Raw genomic sequence first — 25,238 nt, 5'->3', positions numbered from 1 at the left:
AAAAGTGTTAGATTCCAGATCTTCCAGCAACAGTCATTGACCCGTTTCCAATATGTATCACTGGAAACTGTGTATTATGCCCTTTACCGTATGAACTAAAAGCCAAAAACGCTGTGACTGCTGAACAGGTCAGGTAGCATCGCTGGAGAGAGAAACTGAGTTAACGTTTCATATCCTTGACGTTTCATCAAAATCTTAGAGCCATCTTGTCTGCAAAAATAAATATCCCCTCACTGTCATTGCTTACATGTAAGACACAATTTAGTCTTGGAATCTTTCTACATTTGAGTTGGATTGAATTCTCATGTACCTGAATTCAACAGGACTTTGGCAGGTCCTCTCCATAAGAGCTTGTAGCCCGTTAGGCATTTCTTCCAGTATTTCAGTAATTCTTCAGGACAGATCTTCATCCTGAAAAATAAGAATAGAATTCCAAATCGTTGTTCCTCAAGCTCCGCCTGCATAAGTGAAAGGAAGATTGCTTGTTTTATTGCCGCGTGTCTGTTTGGGATATTTTGGATGATTTTTGGGTAGGCAGCCACTGCAGTCACTTTCTTTTAATCCAACAGCGTGACTCCGTTCTCAGCGAACCAGCCGTCCAGGTACGAAGGAAAAGTAAAGGCAAGCAGATCTGGTCACTCGAGAAACTGGAAAACCGGTTAATTGATATGCGTGAACTTTACCAGGAATGGAAAGACTGTGATGAGGACAATCCTGTAAGTAGAAGATTTGTGCATTTTTAAACAAATACATGGTTAGACTTGGGAACATGGGAATGGATCGAATCAGCCAAATCCAAAGTTTAAAAGGTGCTGCATACCCCTCAGTCTCTTTCTGTCATTTATCAGTATTACACCCTGTTGAACTTGCAGGCACGTTTTGCTTCTCCAATGTTATGCTGGCCAACCATTAGCCCTTAATAGTTAAATCTGAACTATATTGTCGCCTACTCCTTTATATGCTTGATTTGAGTACATTTGGTTTCTCAATGACGGGAGCATTGATGTGTAAAAGGGATCTGTGTTGATGCCACATTTGGAATGGCCTGGCACACACTCGGGTGTAACCTGACAAGTTGATTCAAGGCTTTACTGTTCCCATCTTCACACCCATGCTCCAATGAGGAGATACTGAATGCAAAGAATGAAAACTGGACGATGAGATTGCTCACTCCCAGGCTGTTCTTGTGCATCTAATTTGGATTGCTGTGAAAGTTAAGGATCAGGTGATCTGGTGTCATTGATGTGTGGCACTGGAATATCAAGCAATGTAATAGGAAGAGCAAAAGTTTTATTTATAAACTTAATTTTGCGTAACACTAGCAAGACGTCTTGACATAAAAGCTAATGCCGAATGTGAAACTGGAGTCACATGCACACCTGACGAAGCAGGCATGACAGGCCACCTTCTAAGCAGACAAATAGTGAACCAGTTGTGTTTTTAATAATAGTGTAGCGCCCTGTTCCGGAAACAACCGGACAAAGTATATCATATATTGAATTCAATTTCACTGCTTTCTGCAATGGGATTTCAACTGTTCACCTGTGGATTACTCATCCAGTGACATAATCACTAAATTACTTCACGGACATCTCCTCATAGTGGGGGGAGGTTCTAAGGGTGGCAATTTTTTAAATGCATTCCTGTAACTGAGTCATTAAGTTAATGTAATACCTGTATTTGGATGCTTAGAAATGTCTATAAGCAATAAAACCATGTTAATAGGAAGATTTTAATACCCAGCAGAGTCTCATCTGGATTCAGCTCCACAATTTAAAAATAAATCAAGTTTTAAACCAGTGATGGTGGTTTTGTGCTCTTGTTTGAACTTGAATTTGATTTATTGCAATGTGTACCGAGGTACAGTGAAAAATATTGCGTACAGTCTAGACAAATCGTTCCATACACGAAAAACATAGGACATACATAAATACACAATGTAAATGCATAGGCACAGGCATCGGGTAGTACTACTCAGTAGAGAAGATGTGTGAAGAGATCAGTTCAGTCCATAAGAGGGTCATTCAGGAGTCCGGTAACAGCGGGGAAGAAGCTGTGTTTGAATCTGGAGTTTAGTGCGTGTTCTCAGACTTTTATCTCCTGCCTGATGGAAGAGCGAATAACCCGGGTGGGAGGGGTCTTTGATTATGCTGCCCGCTTTCCAAAAGCAGTAGGAGGTGGAGACAGAGTCAATGGATGGGAGGCGGGTTCGCGTGATCGACTGGGCTGTGTTCGCGATTCTATAATTTCTTACGGTCTTGGGCAGAGCTGTTGCCATACCAGGCACGATGCAGCCAGATGGGGTGCTTTCTATGGTGCATCAGTAAAAAATGGTAAGAGTCAATGTGGATATGCCAAATTTCCTTAGTTTCCTGAGGAAATATAGGAGCTGTTGTGCTTTTTTGATGTGGGTAGACCAGGATAGATTGTTGGTTATGTGCACACCTAGGAATTTGAAGCTGTCAACAATCCCCACCTGGTGCAGACAGGGGTATGTACGATACCTTGCTTCCTAAAGTCAATGACCAACTCCTTAGGTTTGCTGATGTTGAGGGAGAGATTGTTGTCGCTCCACCATGCCACTAGGTTCTATATCTCGCTCCTGTACTCTGACTCATCATTGTTCGAGATCCGACCCACTACGGTCGTGTCATCAGCAAACTTGTAGATGAAGTTGGATGATGGTGTTGAAGGCGGAGCTGTAGTCAATGAATAGGAGTCTATGACGTTGGAGTCCTTGTTGTCGAGATGCTCTATGGATGTGTGTAGAGCCAGTGACTGGTTGTGGCGATAGGCGAATTGCAGTGGATCAAGGCATTCTGGGAGTATTGAGTTGATGTGTCTCATGACCAACCTCTCGAAGCACTTCATAATGATAGATGACAAGGACACTGTACAGTACTTGTTGAGGCACGTTGCCTGGTTCTTCTTGGGCACCAGTATGATGGTGGCCTTCTTGAAGCAGTTGGGAACTTGTGAACGGAGTAGGGAGTGGTTGAAGATGTCCGCAAACACACCCGCCAGTTTGTCAGCGCAGGATCTGAGTGCACGACCAGGGACTCCATCAGGACCGCTCGCCTTCTGAGGGTTCACTTTCTAGAAGACCGATCTGACTTTGGAAGCTGTGATGGTGGTATGGGCGTGTCCGGGGCTGCTGGGGCAGTTGACAGATGGTTTCCTGCTTGAACAGAGCTTAGAATGCATTGAGTTCATCGGGGAGGGGTGCGCTGCTGCAGGGGATTCTAATCGGCTTTGCTTTGTATCCCGTATGATGTTTATGCCTTGCCACAACCGACGAGAGTCTGTGTCGTTAGTCTGTGACTCTAGCGTAGTCAGTTATTGTCTCTTGGCATCCCTGGTGGCTTTGCGGAGGTTGCACCTGGATTTCTTGTATAGATCAGGGTCGCCTGTCTTGAATGCCTCAGATCTGGCCTTCCATAGGGAGTGAATCTCCCGATTAAACTATGGTTTCCGGTTGGGTAATGTACGTACTACCTTCTTTGACACGTAACCTTCTACACACTTGCTGATGAAGTCTGTAACGGTAGTGACATACTCGTTTAGGTTGATGGCTGAGTTCTTGAATATGGACCAGTCCGCTGACTCCAAGCAGTCGCGTAGGAGCTCCTTTGTTGTCTTGGACCAGCAATGCTAAGACGTTCTTAACCGGATTCTCCCGCTTAAGTTTCTGCTTGTATGTGGGAGAAGGAGCACCATCTTATGGTCCGATTTTCCGAAGTGCGGTCGGGGATGGATCGCTAGGCGCATTTGATGTTTGTGTAGCTGTGGTTGAGAATGTTGGCGTCTCTGGTGAGACAGGAGATGTTTTGGTGGAATTTTGGAAGTGCACTCTTGAGGTTGGCTTGGTTGAAATCGCCAGTCACGATGAACAAGGCCTCCAGTATTCTGTTTCACTTATTTATAGTGGTGTATAATTCATCAAGCGCCTTCATACTGTGGTGGATGTAGACCGCTGTGATGATGGTGCTCTTTCCAAGAGCCGGTGCAGACTCGATGGGCCGAATGGCCTCCTTCTGCACTGCAAATTCTATGATGGCAGAAGTGAACTCCTGTGGAAAGTGGTATGGGCTGCACTTCACGGTCAGGTATTCCAGCTCCGGGGAGCAGTAGTTCGCCAGAATCGCCACATCTGAGCACCAGGAAGAGTTGACGAGGAGGCAATCCCCTCCACTCGTCGCTTTACCCAATGACGTTGTGCGGTCCACCCAGTGCATTGAGAAGCAATCGGGTTGTATGGTACGGTCTGGTGAGGCAGGGGTGACCAATGTCTCTGTGAAACAGAGCCGCAGCAGTCTCTTACTTTCCTCTGAGAGGTAAGTCTAGCGTTAAGCACGTCCAGCTTGTTTTCGATTGGTTGGACGTTGTTATCACAGTGAAATGATTGGGCCCTTGCTAAGACTATGGACTGTTGATAGATTACTCCAAACCACACAAATGAAATGGAGTGACAATATTTGTTCATAAACCAAACTGGATTCTAAAAATAGTTTGATATTTACACTGTTAGCTTTGCAAGATTTTCTTGGGAACGTAGGGAGTGGCCATTTAACCCCTTGAGTCTGCTGTTAAAGCCGAAAAACCTTTTGTTGAAATTGTTGAAATAAAATACTCCACGACTTGTGTAGCACCTGATCACACCTCTCAGAAATGTCTCAAGTGTTTCATGCGTAATGAATTCCTTTCTGATTGCAGTGATTGTTGCACAGGCGAATGTGGCAATCAGTTTGCTCATTACAAGACCCCACAATTGACTAGATAAAAATGAGTCTGTTATTGGTGTTGGCCCTTAAAGTAAAGATATCTAAGATGCATCGAAAGCTATTTCAGTTAGTGGTGTTGCACTGTTTGTTTTCAATTTTTGCTTGGAGATCTTTATTTTCAATTTTTGCTTGGAGATCTTGAGTGAAATACTTCAGGCACGCATGCACGTACACACATTGCGTAAACAGACAACCTCAAGTGATAAAATTAGAGGACCTATTTAATCTAATTGAAGAAAGGTAGCCTGCACCACCGTACTGTATTCCTAGGTAGTCGGTACCATGCTATTGCATTCCCTTCACAGGAGTGGCTTTTTGTAGACTTCTATTCATAAGAGGGAATTGGATTGCGAGTTCTATAAAGTTATCTACAGTTCAAAATTTTGATTATCTTCATGGGGTATTTTAATTCCAAACCTGATAGTCTCTTAAGGCATCCATATATATATATATATATATATATATATATATAAAATAAAGCATATATATCTGGTGACTACATTTGTATTCTAAATCTAATTTATAGACGATGCCAAGTGATTTTAATATTTAATCTAAACATTTCCTTTGACGATGAGGCATTCCCTTAATAATACACTGACCGTAAGATATGAGAGCAACCGTTGATATTTGTTTGCTCAGTTTGTGGCATGGAGTTTGAACCTATAAATCATCTATCGCCAATTGAACCAAGCTAACAAACTGAAGTAAAAATCTTGTTTCCCCATTGCCCCATATAAATTAACCTGATGAGGAGAGCATGCAGGTGACATACACCCAGTGCTGCTTTCGAAATGCTCTTGACACACTGGGAAGCAGCTTGGGATGAATTTGCTTTCCTCATTTCCTAACCCCAGGAGAGAAAACTGAGATTGCAAACTGTTTGCCTTCCAAAATCATCCTGGAATTTGGTGATTGTACGCCATCTCCCATCTATTTGCTTCAAGCTGTAATCTGCATTGCTACTTCATCACATTTAATTCAGATTTTGGACTGCCACTAAATCTTCTATCAGTTTGTGATCCTTGTATCTACACACACTGCAACCATTTGACACAAACGTTTGTGTACCTAAGCTAGTTTGTTTCCCGTTTCGCACCATAAACCTGTTACAGTTAGTTGTAAATTAGAATTTATCCCAAGTGGCGATCTAAGGGTCAGATGGCATCATGTGGAAGATAATGTATGCTTGTTAGTTTTGCTACTATAGAATAGAGAATGCTAGAAATGCAGAGTTCAGTCAACATCTCTTCTGAAATGTTATCCACATGCCGACTGTCCTGCATAGTCAATAAGCATTTTCTGTTTTATTTCAGCTTGTAAACAATTCCTGTTTTATCTTTATTTTTTAAGTGTTATCCAAGTGTTACCTCAGTGATTCTGGATATAATTGAGATGACTGATCATATTCTGATATCTTGCTGGCAGGATTTGGTTGAGCTCGTTTGTGACTGTTGGTTGAATTATTTTTCTTTTGCAGATGATGAGATCTTACTTCAAGCGAGCTGACCCGTTCTTTGATGAACAGGAAAACCACAGCCTGATTGGGGTTGCAAATGTCTTTTTGGAGTTGCTCTTTTTTGATGTTAAATTGCAGTATGCAGTACCCATCATTAACCAGAAGGGAGAGGTATGTGATAAATCAGTGTACTTCATTGGTAGCAATTGAAAGGCTGTTTTTAGTAAATTTCCTCCTCTTGTATCATGCTTAAAATAATAAGGGAATGGGAGCATTGGAAATTGCAATTATGTTGAAATTATCCTTTCGCCTACGTGATCTTAATTTTAAATTAAACCTGATAGAGCCTTAAAGTGAGATTCTGAAATAAAATGGAAGGGGTTGACCCACTTAGTGAGAGATCTCTTTATTCCTCCTGTTTTTTTTCTCATTGACATAAATCTATTCATTAAAGCCTTTTGGTATGTAGGTATGTAGTCTCTTGTCCAAACTCATTCCCCACAGTACAAGTCTTATGAGCAAACCGTGACAAACAGCATACGTGGGTTTTTAATATTAAATAATATTTAATATTAAAATTCCCCTAGGTTGTGAGCTTTTTAAAAATTAGTTGTTTATTCCATCATCATCACTATGAAGATTGAGAATACTGTTCACAGTCGGGCAGGCACCAGCAGTAGCTACTAAATTGATTCTGAAGTGGCTGTATAGATTGAATTGTCTTGAAAGGAAGTCCCTCAGGACGGCCCTTTCGCCGCAGTAATTGCTATTCAGAATTGTGATGTGTTCCACCACTTTCGTTTTTCTTTTGCGCCAATGTTTCCATTGATGTTTTGGAGGAAAGATCAGTTTAGAAATACATTAATCTATGTAATTAAGGTAGAAATAGCTGACAATGCACAAGAGATCTATTGGGACTAGAAAACATAAATATTCTTCGTCAGGATGTGGGTTGGCAGCCACAATGTTAAGCATCTTTTCTATTCAGATTGTTACTAATCTATTCCATATTTACAGGACATTTAAATTTCAAATTTTAAGTATTTGTAGATTTTTAAAACTAAATTTAGAGAACCCAATTCATTTTTTCCAATTAAGGGGCAATTTAGCATGGTCAATCCACCTACCAATCTTTGGGTTGTAAGGGCGAAACCCACGCAAACACAGGGAGAATGGGAAAACTCCACGCGGATAGTGACCTGGGGCCTGGATCGAACCTGGGACCTTGGCGTCGTGAGGCAGCAGTGTTAACCACTGTGCCACCGTGCTGCCCCTACGGTTGTTAGATTTAGAATCTTGTTGAAATTAGAACATAGAACATAGAACAGTACAGCACAGAACAGGCCCTTCGGCCCTCGATGTTGTGCCGAGCAATGATCACCCTACTCAAACCCACATATCCACCCTATACCTGTAACCCAACAACCCCCCCCCCCCTTAACCTTACTTTTTTAGGACATTACGTGCAATTTAGCATGGCCAATCCACCTAACCCGCACATCTTTGGACTGTGGGAGGAAACCGGAGCACCCGGAGGAAACCCACGCACACACGGGGAGGACGTGCAGACTCCACACAGACAGTGACCCAGCCGGGAATCGAACCTGAGACCCTGGAGCTGTGAAGCATTTATGCTAACCACCATGCTACCGTGCTGCCCTAATTCTCAGTGCAATTTTGCTTTTGGCGTTAAATGTTTTGTCAAATAACTGTTTAGTAAAGGAAGAGTCATGTTTAATGAAATAATGGGAAGGCTGATGGAATTGTTTTTGGTTCCAACACAAACTCTGTTACCTCAGTACTGACTCCATACCTCTTCCTGGCAACAGGCTGAAACTAAACCAAAATGGTCGCAACCTTGGTGTTAAAGTTGACCCGCAAACGCGCACCATCCCTTAGACTGCCGATTTCCTCCTGGCTAATGTTCCACATTTTACTTTCCTTAAAGTTGCGGTAATCACAAACTCTGATGCCCCTGTCATAACTTGTGCCAAGTCTTATTCCCCCAGCAGCCCCTATGTAGAAATAGCTGACAATGCACAAAAGATCTATTGGGTCTTGAAACATAAACTTGCAACTCTTGGTTTTCAAAGTTCTCCAGAGCAATAAACCTCCCTATCTCTGTAATCTTCTCCAGACCCACAAACCTTCGAGATACCGGCACTCATCTTATTCTGGACTCTTGAGCATACTGGATTTTAATCACTCTTCCACTGGTCGCCCTCTCTTTAATTCATAGAATTTACAGTGCAGAAGGAGGCCATTTGGCCCATCAAGTCTGCATCGACCCTTGGAAAGAGCACCCTACTTAAGCCCACGCCTCCACCCTTTCCCTGTAACCCAGTAACCCCATCTAACGTTTGAACACTTAGGGGCAGTTTGGCATGGTCAATCCACCGAACATGCAGATCTCTTGACTGTGGAAAGAAACTGGAGCACCCGGAGGAAACCCACGCAGACACGGGGAGAAAGTGCAAATTCCACACAGTCACCCGAGGCCGGAATTGAACCTGGGTGCCTGGAGCTATGAGGTAGCAGAGCTAACCACTGTGCCACCATGCCTGAGACTTGAGCCCTGGAAGTCTTTCTCTACAGCTCTCCATCTCTGTACTTTGCTTTCATCCTTCAAAACATTCCTAAAGCCTGCCATTCTGACCAAACATTTGGCTATCTGACCTAATAACTCCTCAAATGGCTCGGTGTCATTTTGTTTTATAATGCTCTGTGAAGTGCCTGTAACTTTTTGTTACATTTACAGGTGCAATAGAGCAATAAGTTTTTAACAGTGAAGAATTTGACTTGAAACCAGATGCTCTCATTCCTGAATTGTGGTCTCTAGATCTGTAAACTACAATAGTTAAAACTATCTCGAAAGCTATTTCTGTCAGATCTGTGCAACTGAACCAAATATAAAAGTCCTGATCTTGTGAGGTACGTGACATCTTTGAGGGAAGAGTAATTATCAGTGTTCATGGAGCTGAAGTCAATGTCAAAATATGCCTGCTTGTTGGAGTCAGGCATCACTATTCTACAAATGAGCACCGCCATTCAGAGCCATGGAGCCATGGTTTTTAAAATAAATTTAGAGTACCCAATTATTATTTTTTTATTTTATTTTCCAATTAAGGGGCAATTTAGCGTGGCCAATCCACCTCCCCAGCACATCTTTGGGTTGTGGGGGTGAAACCCATGCAGACACTGGGAGAATGTGCAAACTCCACACGGATAGGGCCGGGATTCGAACCCGGGTCCTCGGCTCCATAGGCAGCAATGCTAACCACTGTGCCACATGCCGCCCTGCCATGGAGTATAGTTGACTGCACTGACTACACTACCCTATGGTTAAAGCTATGCTTTTATAGAAAGGAACACTCATTCAACCAGCCTTTATGACATGCGTGGCATGTTTTTATGTAGTATAATCTGAATAGAATCAAAAAGCTCATTATCATATTGCCTTTGGGTCAAACTGTGCTGTTTACTGGAGAGTCATGCCAATCATTCAGGTGCCCAACAGAATCTCGCCCTCTCAGAAGTTTTTTTGTGTGGATGTATTGAGAAGATTTCTATAAAGCTTTGTTTTGAGTTGTGATTGAACCCTGAAATTCAAATGTAATACATACGTGGTAATTTTGAGATATTTGGATTATTAATGTTAAAATCAGCCGCTGGGATGTACTGTTATAACTGGTCTGATTTTTAGGTTGCAGGACGCTTGCATGTGGAAGTGGCACGAACGAGTGGCGATCTTAGTGATCGAATTGCTGGTGGAGAAGACATGTTGGATATTCCAAATGAAAGTGAACCGCAGGACAGAGAAATGGCTCGAAACATAGTCTGCGGGGTAAGTGTGCCTCCTGAGCTGTTCTCCAGTCTGCTGTTGCAGCGTGCTCTTTATAGGCATTTGCTACCTCGAAATTGGCTGAAAACAATAGTACATGTGAAACTGTTCAGCTTTGGTTATCGCTGAGACTAGAACAAAAGGACTCGGTTTGAAAATAAGGGGTCTAAGGGCAGCACGATGGCCCAGTGGTTAGCACTGCAGACTCAGGGCGCCGAGGGCCCAGGTTCAATCCCGGCTCTGGGTCCCGGCGTGGAGTTTGCACATTCTCCCCGTGTCTGCGTGGGTTTCACCCCCACAACCCAAAGATGTGCAGGGTAGGCGGATTGGCAACACTAAATTGCCCTTAATTGGAAGAATGAATTAGGTACTATAAAATTTATTATAAAAAAATAAGGGGTCTCCCATTTAAAATGAGATGAGAAGAAATCTTTTCTCTTGAGGGTTGAGAGTCTTTGGAACTCCCTTCCCCATAGAGCGGTGGAGGCAGAATCAATGAATATTTTTAAGTCAGAGGTGGATAGATTCTTGACTAACAAGGGAGCCAAACGTTATTGGGGGTAGGTGGAACGTGGCATTGAGGTCATAATCAGATCACCCATTAGGGTGCAGCGGGTGTGAGGGGCTGAAGGGCCTACTCCTAATTTATATGTTCGCTGTTGTAATAGCGACGAATAACTGCTGTGCATGGTATCACAGGCACATTCAGCAGTCTGTATTACAACATTCTCTATTTAACAGCATCACTGTTTTTGTAGGAGAAGGAAGAACCTTCGTACATAATCACGTGGCTAATCAGCTGGTGTAGGAAGGAGGGAGGGTTTCAGGTATCTAGACCATTGGGATGTCTTTTGGGGCAGGTGGAACCTGTACAAGAAGGACGGGTTGCATCTAAACTGGACGGGCATGAATATCCTGGCCACGAGGTTTGCCAGTGTCTCATGGGAGGGTTTAAACTAGTGTGGCAGAGGGGTGGGAACTGGAGTAATAGGCCAGAGGGTGAATTAACAGAGAGGGAATTAGAGAATAGGGCCACTACTAGGAAGAGCAGGCAGGGAGATGTTGCTGAATACAGCGGGACTGGTGGTCTGAAGGGCATTTATTTCAATGCGAGAAGTATAACAAGTAAGGCAGATGAACTTAGAGCCTGGATTAGTACCTGGAACTATGATGTTGTTGCCATTACAGAGGCTTAGAATCATCGAATCTACAGTGCAGAAGGAGGCCATTCGGCCCATCGAGTCTGCACCCTATCTAAGCCCACACCTATCTCCGTAACCCAGCAACCCCACCTAACCTTTTTGTATTCGAAGGGCAATTTAGCACTAATCCAGCTAACCTGCACATCTTTGGACTGTGGGAGGAACCCGGTGCACCCAGAGGACACCCGGGGAGAACGTGCAGACTCCGCAGACAGTGACCCAAGCTGGGAATCGAACCTGGGATCCTGGAGCTGTGAAGCAACTGTGCTACCCACTGTGCTACTGTGTCGCTGACTTGGTTGAGGGAGGGACAGGATTGGCAGTTCCAGGATTTAGATGTTTCAGGTGGGATAGAGGGGGATGTAAAATGGGTGGGGGAAGATGCACTACTAGCTAAGGAGAATATCACAACTGTATTGCGGGAGGACACCTCAAGAGGGCTCATGCAGTGAGGCAATATGGGTAGAGTTCCTCAGGAATGTTGGGGAATTACTCCAGGCCTCCCAATAGCCAGCGGGAGATAGAGGAGCAGATATGTAGGCAGATTAGAAAGGTGTAAAAGCAATAGGGTTGGTGTGGTGGGTGATTTTTAACTTCGCCAATATTGACTGGGACTCACTTAGTGTTAGGGGCTTGGATGGGGTAGAGGTTGTAAGGAGCATCCAAGAGGGTTTCTTGAACAATATGAAGATAATCCAACTAGGGTAGGGGGCCATACTGGACGTGGTATTGGGGAATGAGCCTGGCCAGGTGGTCAGAATTTCAGTTGGGGAGCATTTAGGGAACAGTGAGCATAATTCAGAAAGTTTTACGGTACTGTTGGATAAAGATAAGAGTTGTCTTCGGGTGAAGGTGCTAAATTGGAGGAAGGCTAATTATAACAATATTAGACAGTAACTGAAATCTAGATTTTGGGGGAGGGGGGACGGGGGGGGGGGGGGGGGGGCGGTGGAATATGAAGGGAGGGGGTAGGGAGCACTGCCTGGATGAAAAGGAGCTAGCATATAGCAGAGAGGAAGGCTATTTGCAGGAGGGGACCAGAATTCCCCCACATGGGTCAAACTGGGAAGGTGGGTCATCCAAACACCCCATAACAACTCAAGAGGGGAACAGGAGATCTTCCAACCCGCCCCTTCGCAAAACGAAGAAAATTCTTATTACTAAACGTTTAAAATCTCCAAAATATCACTTTTAAAAAAAACTGTATGATATACACTAATGTAAATAATATAAAGAAATGATAGTACCGGACTACTATTACAGATGCGGCAGCAGCTTTCGATACTTGTGTTGATGTTGTTATTGTTTTAGTTATTATTTTTATATTCTGCAAAGTTTTGAGATTAAGTGCAAAAATTGCAATAAAAATATTTTCTCCTCTAGATTAAAATTCTTCAGGCTACAGGCTTGCCTCGACACTTGGCAAACTTTGTTTTCTGCCAGTACACCTTCTGGGATCAGGCTGAACCAATCATTGTTGCACCAGAGGTGGACCCTTCCTCCTTAACCCCCACTGGCAGGGACCCGGAGTGCATGGTTGTTTTTGACCACTGTAAGGTGAGGGAATAAATCTTGGAACTTCATCACTTGCATTACATCTTCCAGTTTGCCCGGGTATTTGGCGTGGCTTTGTGGAGAGATTTCAAATTGAAACAATTTTTACATTGTTGGCATGTTGCAAAGCTGAGGATCTTTTGAGCATTTTGCTGGAAGACTGCGGTGGTGGGTTTGGGAGATTCATGCACCCAAATGTCAAGTGAGCTTGATATATTTGGCCCCTCTTGCCATAACGTGGTTGATTGAGGGCACAGACTAGCAGAAACAATTATCCTTCAACATGCTAGAATTGCAGAGCAGGTCACTGGGTAGTTGAAGAAATAGATTGGTTATTGCTGCAAAGAGAGGCACATTGCTGAAGCTTTTTGTCTTTTTGTACTCATCAGGACAAATGCATGAATACCAAATTTCAAACAATCACAATGTATACTGCAGGGGGAAAGGATGCTGATTGGTTGGCAAATTGACTGGGCTGAGGTGTTGTCATGGAGAAAGCAACTTTGGCTTGCAAATTCCTTGGTAATTCCAAAAGACTGAAACTTGAACATATATCTTTATTTTGCAGAAAATAGGTCCCTGCATACAAATGTATGGTGCTTCTAGCAAACATAATTGAACCACATTAGAAGCCCGACTGATTATCTTAAATAGGTTGTTCGTGTTGTTAGGATCCCAGATGAGAACCCAACTATCCGCAATTTGTAAAATTGTGAGGGAATATTACTGCATAACAGGAGTGATAACATTGATCCATTATTATCTTTTATGTTAAAACAAACTTTGATCAACACCAAATTAACCATATTAACAACAGAGAAATAGCGTTACAGTTCACTGTTGCAACAGTTCTCAAGTAAAAGGGAAACTTTAACTACTTCCTAAACCTGCCTCTGTATTCCAATTAAGCAAACCAATATAGTCCAAATACCACAACCAGGTTTCTACTCTTTTCTCCTCAGAATATTTGGAGAGAGAACTTTTCAGGACCAAAACTGAAAAACCTCTTAAGATTAAAATCTTAGGAAGAAATAACTTTTGTGACAGACCTGGCTCCTCCCCTTAGTTACATCATATGTACCCAACGCGTAAGGTATTCTTCTGTCTCCTCCCACAAGATGACCCATGATTTGTTTCGCCAGGACCAAACACAATACCCCTCGTAAATCTATCTACACCCCAGTTGTCCTTTGAACATCAACAATATTCCATTGGCAGAACAGTTCTGCAAAAGAAAATCAATGATGACCTCACTTGTATGACCCCTTATTCACAGCTTTAGAAGGCACACTGTCTGTATACATTTTTAAATAAATTTCGGGTACCCAATTCATTTTTTCCAATTAAGTGGCAATTTAGTATGGCCAGTCCACTTAGCCTGCACATCTTTTGGGTTGTGGGGGTATAACCCACGCAGACACGGGAAGAATGTGCAAACTCCACACGGACAGTGACCCAGAGCCGGGATCAAACCTGGGACCTTGGTGCCGTGAGACTGCAGGGCTCACCCACTGCGCCACCGTGCTGCCCTCTGTATACATCTTAACCCAGGTTTTAATAACATTACTACAAAAAAATATATAAAATATGACAATTTCTTGCATTCATTACCGTGAAAACATTAGTTCACTTGAATTGTTCAGCAAGTGTTGCCCAATCGCGGAATCAAGTCAACCAGTAGATGTTTTGTTATGGGCCTTGCAAGAGTGGGCTGTTGAGTACAGTCTGTACCGTGCTGATTGCGTACAACCAAAGGAACATGCTCAAGCCTCATATAAGGAATCTGCTCAATTTGGCATTTTCCTGTCTTTATCTTGATGAGTACATGTTGGAAAATTTTGGCAACGCCTCCCTTTACCGCTATAAATAAGTTGGTGTTTGTCGTGTAACTCTTCATTAAACATGGGACTATACCAAGACAAGAATCATTTCGGTTTTAAATTAACCTATAATACATTGTATTTTCTTTTTCTGATTTCCAGCTATCTCATAATTTCAATATTTAAAACATATACTGGATGTAAACTACTAAAACAGTGTCAAATCTGGACTAATAAGGCCGTGAACAAATATTTAGGCTTTGGAAATAGTACCCCTATGAATAATACCATTGTGTGTTGGATGTTGGCATATTGCTTTGAAATTAATCTATAATTACTCCTGGTTTCTTTTGATCAGGAATTTTCAGTCAATCTTTCTGAAGATCTGTTGGAATATCTCTTGGACGGAGCACTTGCATTCCAAGTATACGGACATAAATCACGTGACTCTCGGAAAAACCCTTCCATATGGGACTTGGGAATAATACAAGCCAAAACGCGATCCCTGCGAGATAGGTGAATATAATGGCACTGAGTATCAGTTTCCATTAAATTGTACTTTACCATCTTGTGTAGAAAGTATTATTACAATGCAGTGGAAACTATCTGGTGCTGAGAATGGAGGACATTTTAACGCAATATTTCACTGTTCCCATAGCTACCTCCCACTCTGTTGATGTCTCTAAATTTATTTATTCTCTGTTGACCTCTCTATCATTGTCTGCCCCTAGTCTCTGGCTCTCTCATAGCTTTTCCTAAGTTATTCTCTCCTTGAATTGGTTTATTCTTATTATTCAACCACGCTGTACTAGATTTTAATTTTGTTGGGATCATATTCCACCAAAAAAATACACAATTATATTGAGCAAAACTATTTTGATTAAAGAGGTGCAGCCCGAAAGCAATTACCCGTCCAACCGCGAGTATTTTCGATAGAACAAATTCACAAAGTTATTAAAAAAGCACAAATTTGTTGTTTCAGCTGATCTCAGTTGGTAGTCCTGACATCTGATTAATTTTTTGTACAACTTTTCTTCACCTTATTACCCTCAGGGTGGCACGGTGGTGCAGTGGTTAGCATTGCTGGCTCACGGCGCCGAGGACCTGGGTTAGATCCCAGGTCACTGTCCATGTGGAGTTTGCATGGGCCTCAACCCCATAACCCAAAGATGTGCAGGCTAGGTGGATTGGCCACGCTAAATCGCCCCTTAATTGGAAAAAAGAATTGGGTGCTCTAAATATCTTTTTTAAAAAACTTATTCCCCTCCATTGCAACATCCCACCTGTTTTTTTTTATTATCATAGAATTTACAGTGTAGAAGGAGGCCATTCAGCCCATCGGATCTGCACCGGCTCTTGGAAAGAGCACCCTACCCAAGCCCACACCTCCACCCTATCCCCATAATCCAGTAACCCCACCCAACACTAAGGGCAATTTTGGACACTAAGGACAATTTAGCATGGCCAATCCACCTAACCTGCACATCTTTGGACTGTGGGAGGAAACCGGAGCACCCGGAGGAAACCCACGCACACACGGGCAGAACGTGTAGACTTCGCACAGTCAGTGACCCAAGCCGGGAATCAAACTTGTCCCTGGAGCTGTGAAGCAATTGTGCTAACCATTATGCTACCGTGCTGCCCGAAAGTGTTTTTACCACAGTGCACCCATCGAGGGCAAATAACTGCAAAATCTGCATCATTCCCAGGAATGGGCTGGTTTAGCACACTGGGCTAAATCGCTGGCTTTTAAAGCAGGCCAGCAGCACGGTTTGATTCCCGTACCAGGCTCCCCGGACAGGCTCCGGAATGTGGCGACTAGGGACTTTTCACAGTAGCTTCATTGAAGCCTACTCGTGACAATAAGCGATTTTCATTTATCATTTTTCAAATACCGCAGTTGTATTAAATTGAGAAACAAATGTACAGCTGTCGATCTGCTGGACTTTGCTTTCAAGAGACCAGGACAACAGTTTCCAGGATCACGCCTTTCAAGACTGGACTTAAGCACATGTGGAATGCGATGTAAATTGTGCAACATTTGGACTGCATTAATTTTTTCCTCCCTGACAGTAAATTAATCTCCATGTGCTGAATGAATTTCATGAAATTAGTGTATTCAGATTTAACCTCTTTAAAACAAAAAACTGATTTACTTTGACATTCTGCTCTGATGAATTATGATACGGCACTTGATATGTAATAACAGTCGGAAGCGATACTGAGTTATATTCAAACCACTGTAAAAATAGTTAAATGTTACAATAAACCTCCTTATAAGTTCATAAGATATAGGAGCAGAATTGGGCGGTTTGGCCCATCGAGTCTACTCCGCCATTCGATCATGGCTGATCTCATCCTGGCCTTAACTCCACTGTCCTGCCCGTTCTCCATAACCCTTCAGCCCATCACCAATTCAAAATCTGTCTAACTCCTTAAATTTACTCACTGCCCTAGCACTCAACACACTTTGGGATAGTAAATTCCACAGACTCTCAACCCTTTGGAAGAAGTAGTTTCTCCTCAACACCATTTTAAATTTGCTACCTCTTATCCTACTTCAATGACCTATCATAAATTACTATAAATATCGCCATCAATAACCTGCTGTATAGGAGGGGTTGGGGGAATCATTCAATTTAGACTTTTTAAAATTAATAATTTAGATACCCGAGTGATTAAACGCACCTTTTATAAAAAAAATGTATATCTACAGATGGAGTGAGGTGATGCGAAAGGTGGAGCTCTGGATCCAGATCTTGGAACTGAATGAGAATGGAGAGTACGTTCCTGTGGAGGTGACCCCCTCGAAGGATGTTTCCACTGGTGGCATTTTCCAACTACGACAGGTAAACGGGAAGGCAGGGGAGGAATCCCACGCTGTGCATCAATGGGTTCCTGTGATAGAAGTCTGAAACTCCTTTTGTGTTTTTGTGTTGAGATGGGGAGAATGTGGTTTTGGCGTGAGGAAAATATAAATATCATTCCAATAATATTTCCTCTTGCTTTGTCAGTGCAGCTGGCTCCCAAATGTAGGTCCTGCACATCTTGATGTAGAAGTATTTGTGCTTTGGAATGAGTTGTTATGTTGCCTCCTGTCTTTTTGTGAACAACACCGACAAAATAGTGTTTATTGTCTTCCTTTGGTAACCTGATCGCATTATGCTTCAATCACATAGTGCAGGATTGGAGTTATGATTACATGTGGGCCGGAACGATTACATGTGGGCCAGAATTGGAGGATGAGTGTCAATTACGTTAAGGTGTGGGGCGTGCAGTGGTTAGCACTGCTGCCTCACGGCACAGAGGTCCCAGGTTTGATCCCGGCTCTGGGTCACTGTCCGTGTGGAGTTTGCACATTCTCCTCGTGTTTGCGTGGGTTTCGCCCCCACAACCCAAAGATGTGCAGGGTAGGTGGATTGGCCACACTAAATTGCCCTTTAACTGGAAAAAATGAATTGGGTACTCCTTTAAAAAAATGTTTTAAAAGTAAAAAACAATTATGTTAAGGTGTAATAGCAATTACATTGTTATGGCTTAATGGCAATTATATTGTTAAACATATGATGGGTGTTTGCATACCAGTGAAGTTTTGTTAATTTATCCCCTTATTTTATTGGTTTAATCAAAAGAGTATAAATGGGAAATAGCCGGGATGCTGGGGTGTTGAAGTAGGGTCAGATGTGAATGAAGTCAATAAACTCTCTCCAGCAAAGAAAGCAGCTCTGTCTTAGTTTTAACTTCACCAACTGGTGTAGATCCGATTAACAATAGGAATGATGGACTCTTTTCTCTGAGAAATATCAGTGAACGAGTTGGGTTGCCAGAGCAATTTGACAGCATTTTCTGATACTTCCAAGTTAGCAGATACATTTCTGTTCAGTTTTTCAATGTGGTGGGATTCAATTCTGAAGATCTCTGGTTTGCAAGTCCAGTCCCATAACTCCTAGATTCCCATATCCTGGATTGAGTTTCAAGTTCTTGTTTCTTTTGTAACCACATTTCATCAGTGATGGTAATACCATTGTGTCAGATTACAGTTAATAATAGAGACAAAGGGAATTTCGGATTTTTTCCCTCCTTATACATTTTGCAATCCATATTCAATTTACCATGGGGAAAAAAATAGAGCATTTGGCAATCATGCAGACTTCCATGTCCCCACTGTACTATCAGGCATTAACTGATTCTATATTTCCTCTTGCTTTGTCAGTGCAGCTGGCTCCCAAATGTAGGTCCTGCACATCTTGATGTAGAAGTATTTGTGCTTTGGGAGTTGATGATGCCAACTCTGCACATAACTCGGTCTTGTGGAAAATCTGTTTATGAAGAAAATTCAAAACATTGCAAGATAGGAGCAGCTGAGGAGGGTCATTTAGCACACCGTAGTTCATTCATTTGCAAAGAGCCTCTAGAACCACCACTACTGCACTCAATAAATTTTAAAATGCTTTCAGAATTTTGGCCTGCACTAATCTGTGCATTCCATTAAATATATGATCACTTGGTACAGAGAGCTTCCTGGCATAAACCTTAAACTTGCCTTTTACTCATACCCCCATCCTATTTTCATGTTTTAATTGTCCTGTTTTCCCAAACACTTTCACTTTTATGTGCACCTTTTATAAGATAATTTCTTCGACAGTCATTTCTTTTCGAGGCTATACCGCCCATGTTTCTTCAATCTTTGCTTGTAGCTCAGCCCTTGACATTCTGCATCAGGTTTTTGTCTCTTCTGTGCATTGCCTCTGAGCATAAATGTCCCCCTGATCCCAGCATTCACGATGCAGACTACTGAGAGCACTGTGTGGTTTCATCATGACTTCCTCTGATCCATACATTATTGTTTTGGCTATACAGTTCAGTATTCTGTAAGCTTTGTTGATTGGAGTTCTGTAGTTAATTGGATATGTCGAACATCAAGCCTACCAAGTCTCCTAGATGTTTTTCAACTTCGTCTGTAGCTATTTCAGCACCGTTTATGGAGTATGTGTGTCAACCATTTTTTCTACCGGGGTGCACTGCTTGACATTTGTTAGCATTAAATTTAACCTACCATTAGCTATATTTTAACTCATTTCATTGAGTGTCTCCTTTGACTCGGTTACCTTTTCAATAAAATTCTGGCAGAGCTGAACAGGCTGAATGCAGGGCTGATGATCCCCTGGCTGGAGATGCATAGAACAAGGGGCCACAGACTCAGAATACAGGGTAGGCCATTTGGGCCAACGGTGAGGAGAACTTGCTTTACTCAGAGTGTGAGGAACCTGTGGAATTCTCTACTGGAGAAGGCTGTAGAGGCCAAGTCACTGAATACATTTAAGAAGGAAATAGATTTCTTGACGCTGAAGGTGTCCAATTGTGTGGGGAGAGCATGGGAGTATGTTGTTGAGATAGAGATTCAGCTATGATCATATTGAATGGCAGCGGAGCAGGCCTGATGGATCAAATGATCTACTCCTATTTTCTATGTTTCTAGCTTGGTATTGTCTGCAAATTGCACTGATTCATAATGGGATTCTGAGCCCAAGTTACTATGTTGATGAGAAACGTAGTGACCCTAACGCCCATCTTTGGGCCCCTCGTACCTCCACATCTGACATAATTCCTTTAACAAGTTTGTATTGCTTTCCACCCTTCAGCCAATTTATAAAACCAGTACTCAAGATATATAATAAATGTACCAATTGCTTTGTATATGGTGTTTTTACAAATGCATTTTGGAAGTTCAATACATCGCAGTCAATTTGAATGCCAAGGTGCTTGGTCAGAAAGGAACTTCCTGTGGTCGCTGTTCATTAAATATTTTCGGACAAATAATCTTCCAATTTATTTCTTGCGATGTACATATGAGATTGAAAAGTGCCCCATGGGCCTGTGGGTGTCTGCCTCAGATATGCCCTGCTTTTTGATTTTTGAGCAACACAACAGCTTTCATAAAATTCTTTCTTCCGTTGCTTTGCAGGGTCAGTCTCGACGTATTCAAGTTGAAGTAAGGTCAGTTCAAGACTCTGGGACGTTGCCTTTAATTGCTGAAACAGTGTTGTCTATTGCTGTGGGATGTGTCAAAACCAGACCTGCTAGAACCCAGAAATATCAAGATACCCACTTGGTAAGAGGTTATATGTTTGTTACTGTTAATAGCAGAACAATTTAAAGTGATGTAATGGGAATGGCACAGAAGGAGTGTATAACATGGTGTTAAAATATATATATTCTTTTGATTTTAGAGTACCCAATTCTTTTTTTCCAATTAAGGAGCAATTTAGCATGGCCAATCCACCTACCCAGAACATCTTTGGGTTGTGGGGGTGAGACCCATGCAGACATGGGAGACTGCAAACTCCACGTGTACAGTGACCTGGGGCCAGGATTCAACGGAATAGAAGTATATAGCTGAACCCACTTTTTTAATGGATATTGGGCATAAGTTGAATTGTTGAGTTCAGCATGAAATGTTTGAATGGAGGAAAAGAAATTGAGAATTTTGAGAAAACTGATTTATAGCCTGCTGTAAAAGTTAATTATTTTTTTCCTTGAATTTGGAATAGCCAATTATTTTTCTTGAATTAAAGGGCAATTTAGCATGGCCAGTCCACCTAGCCTGCACATCTTTTGCGTTATGGGCGTGAGACCCACACAGACACGGGGAGACTCCACATGGACAGTGACACGGGGCCGGGATCGAACGTGGGACCTCAGTGCTGTGAGGCAGCAGTGCTAACCACAGCGCCACCATGCCGCTGTAAACATTAATTCTAATTGAGATCTCTGCGACTGCTTTTGGGTTTCTGTTGCTTGATTCTAATTTTGTTCTTTAGATGCCAACTCCTCCTAGCACAGTCAACTTTCCATACTGTCAATCCGACTCCTGGCAGGAATGGAATTTGCACCGTGCAGCTCTGAAGTAAACACATTGTCCTTTCTAAGTTGAATTGTTCATCCAGTTTATAAATATGCATACCAATATGAACATTACTTTGATATTTGTTTGCATGGTTGCACTGCTGCTTCACAGCGCCAGGGACCCAGGTTCGATTCCCGGCTTGGGTCACTGTCTGTGCGGAGTCTGCCATTGCCCCCGTGTCTGCTGGGTTTCCTCTGGGTGCTGCAGTTCCTCCCACAAATCCCGAAAGACGTGCTTGTTAGGTGAATTGGACATTCTGAATTCTCAATCTGTACCTGAACAGGCGCCAGAGTGTGGCGACTAGGGGCTTTTCACAGTAACTTCTTTGCAGTGTTAATATACGCGTACTTGTGACACTAATAAAGATTATTATTATTCACTTTCTACACAGGAAGAGGACGACGACATGGACAGTTACCAGGTACGGATTGATGGCTGTCTATTCTGCCTTCGTTTCATAGCGGTCTCAGCTGTCAATTGCACAATAGGCGCATCGTTTATTTTGGAAATCTCCTTTAATCAAGTTTAAGGGCTTGAATAACTATTTCAGCTCTGATAGCTGGGCTTAGATTGGGACTAATAGTTTGCTTTCCTTTGGTCAAATTGTTGCTGCATTAAACATGCTGTGTGGGACAAAACTAACTTCTTGCTCCTGCATGTTTATTTAATGCAGTTCAAGCTCCATTCTGGTTTATTAAAAAAGCATTTGCAATCTCTGCTTTTGATGGGTGTACCTGTGTGGCTCATTTAAGTGAGGGATGTTGCTGTTGAGAAATTAGCCATTTCCCGTTTCAGGACCCCAACAAGCACTCTGACCAAGTATAATGCAAGTCAGACGTGAGCAATCTCTCTCTGCTCGAGCCCAACATGGTGCCGAAGCTCCAGTCCGGAAAGAGCCTTCGCTACTATACTGATACAACATTTTGTATCACACAGCCATTCTCAAAAAGGGTGAAGTGCTGAAGAGGAACAGTTTTTTGTTAAGAGTCCACACTTCAGAATGGACTGTCAACTGATGTTAGTTCTTGGGCTAAAATCAAATGAACGGTCTTCATTTATAATACTTGAGATTTTGCTAATTAACCTTTTGCAAAGGAGCTATAGCAGAAGAGAAATTACTGTAAACTGGAGAGAAGAAAATGAGCAAGAACATAACTCATTCTTTTTTGTAAATTGCAGGAGAAGGATTTGGAGAAGCTACGTCGGAAATGGTTAACTGCATTGACTAAGAGGCAGGAATATCTTGACAAACAGCTCCAGAAACTCGCTGGTAAATCCAGTAAGTGAAGCAAGCTCAGTGTGTACAATTTTAAATAATCAATTTGTTACTGCAGCTTTTTTTGGTTGCCAGCCCCCCCCCCCCCCACTCAATTTTCTCTTTTTGTTGCCCCAACCATTCCAGTTCTTCACCGTTGTCCCTTACAGCCATAAGCCACGTGATTATGTAATTCTGTGAGCAGTATTCACCCACCAGAATTCACTCAAAGCATACTTGTGTGAGCCTGAACAGAAAGTAACGGTAGGCTCCTCTACGTGTGTGCTGTCACAGCTGAGCCTGTTCTTGTCCTCGGTTCATCCTGATTTCCAGACTTCATGTACCTGTAGAGGTCATTGAAACCACCCTGGTGCCATTAAAATACATACGCAGAGAAAGTCTACGTGACACTAGAATTACAAGTAAGAAAGGAGTAACACGGTGGTGCAGTGATTAGCACTGCTGTCTCACGGCGCTGAGGTCTCAGGTTCGATCCCGGCTCTGGGTCATTGTCCGTGTAGAGTTTGCACATTCTCCCCGTGTTTACATGGGTTTTGCCCCCACAACCCAAAGATGTGCAAGGCAGGTGAACTGGCCACGCTAAATTCCCCCTTAATTGATAAAAATGAATTGGCTACTCTAAATTTCCTTTTTTTTAAATTATTTAAAGTAATTCAGCACTTTAGGACAGCACAATGGCACAGTGGTTAGCACTTCTACCTCACAGCGCCGAGGTCCCAGTTTTGATCCCGGCTCTGGGTTACTGCCCGTCTGGAGTTTGCACATTCTACCCGTGTTTGCGTGGGTTTTCGCCCCCACAACCCAAAAGATGTGCAGGGTAGGTGGATTGGCGACACTAAATTGCCCCTTAATTGGAAAAAAAGAATTGGGTACTCTAAAAAAAAATTTTAAGTAATTAAGCACTTTGTATTTATATACTATTGTGAAGTTCAGAGATTGCAGTCCTGAATTTGATTGTATTTAAAATAATGAGGAGTTGCTTGCTTATCAATCCCCATTCTATATTGGCTGAATGTGAACCCAGATGTAATGCATAAATTAGTTGTGTGATGTCCTGTCTCATTCCTGGTCAAGTATGAGTTCTGACAGAATCCATGTGTTGGCAGTCTCCCATCCCATTCTGCATTGTTGGAACACGAGTTTGCTCCGGTGGCCTGTTTCCCCCCACCCTCGCTTTGTTGAAGTCAAATGTGAATTTGATATTGTGTGTCTTGCAGACAAGTCTGAAGATGATGCAGACCGTGAGGCGCAGTTGTTGGAACGAAGATTGACACTAACTGAGGAAAGAAATGCTGTAATGGTTCCATCAGCGGGGAGTGGAATCCCAGGATCCCCAGCAAAATGGTTTGTCCACAAAATGATCTAAGGAAAATAAAATCCATGGGCTGGATTTTACCACCCCCAGATGGTAGGGGTGGGGTGTGGCTGCTGGCAAAATTGTGGGGAACCACATCAAATCAGCTACCCAGCACCGCCCTGCTGTTGGGGCATTTTACTGATGGCGGGACTGGAAGTGGGCAGGCGACTTGTCCCAAGGTAGCGGGCAGCTGACTTGCATATGTAAAGGTCCAATCGGGGCTATTTGACAGTGCATTCAACAGTAGAGTGACCTAGCGATTTCCTTTTGAATCCACCCCATGACGCTGGGAAACCCATTGTAAGGGGGATGCAGTTGGCGGGACTGCAGCTGGTGTGAACAACAAGAAGATCTCTTCCCCCAACATCAAAATTCCAGACACTTTTTCTTTGTGCAGAAGCAAATGGATCATTTATCTCCCTCCCCTTCTTCCACCGAAGGCCTCATTTCAGTCCCATTAAAGTATCGTGTGGTCTCAGCAGGAATTTGTTTTTGTTGAATAGACCAATGTACTCAAACGTGAGCTTCAACCTGAAGAAGTTAACAATTGTGAGACACTTGCAATTAGTTAGAACAAGCAATTAGTTGTTAATGGCCAGTGTGTGTTGGCTTATGTTAATGCAAACTAAATATCCAAGATAAACATTCAATTGTGCGCAAGAAACAGTTTACTGATAATTGCATGTTGATTTTGATTCCCTAAAATTCTGATGATCCAAACATTAAAATGAGAAGTTTTGCTTTTAAAGCTGTTTCCAATTATCCAGTCATTCAAATGGCATGATTTCAAATTGACATGGTCAGTCACAACATTAAGTAGTAATTTTTTTTATTTAATGAGACTCCAAGATTTTAAAAAATAAATTTAAGTACCCAATTATTTTTTTCCAATTAAGGGGCAATTTAGCATGGCCAATCCACTGAGCCTGCACATCTTTGGGTTGTGGGCGCGAAACCCACTCAAACACAGGGAGAATGTGCAAACTCCACACGGACAGTGACCCAGAGCCGGGATTGAACCTGGGACCTCGGCAACACTTT

The 25,238-nt window shown here is 42.6% G+C and overlaps 1 protein-coding gene across 1 annotated transcript in view; it reads left to right on the top strand.

Moving 5' to 3' along the window:
- LOC119976058 (kinesin-like protein KIF13B) overlaps positions 1 to 25,238 on the top strand; it is a 216,246-nt gene that overhangs the window by 152,420 nt on the left and 38,588 nt on the right. The window contains 10 exon segments of the mRNA XM_038816183.1: positions 570 to 716; positions 6,262 to 6,411; positions 9,944 to 10,084; positions 12,667 to 12,840; positions 15,016 to 15,173; positions 17,374 to 17,506; positions 20,623 to 20,769; positions 21,956 to 21,985; positions 22,744 to 22,843; positions 24,058 to 24,184. Of these exon segments, the coding sequence (XP_038672111.1) occupies positions 570 to 716; positions 6,262 to 6,411; positions 9,944 to 10,084; positions 12,667 to 12,840; positions 15,016 to 15,173; positions 17,374 to 17,506; positions 20,623 to 20,769; positions 21,956 to 21,985; positions 22,744 to 22,843; positions 24,058 to 24,184 (1,307 nt within the window).

This window comes from Scyliorhinus canicula, chromosome 1, assembly GCF_902713615.1.
Source record: "Scyliorhinus canicula chromosome 1, sScyCan1.1, whole genome shotgun sequence".
Lineage (NCBI taxonomy): Eukaryota > Metazoa > Chordata > Chondrichthyes > Carcharhiniformes > Scyliorhinidae > Scyliorhinus > Scyliorhinus canicula.
The sequence above is the reverse complement of the archived record's forward strand: the minus strand, read 5'-3'. Positions and strand labels throughout refer to the sequence as shown.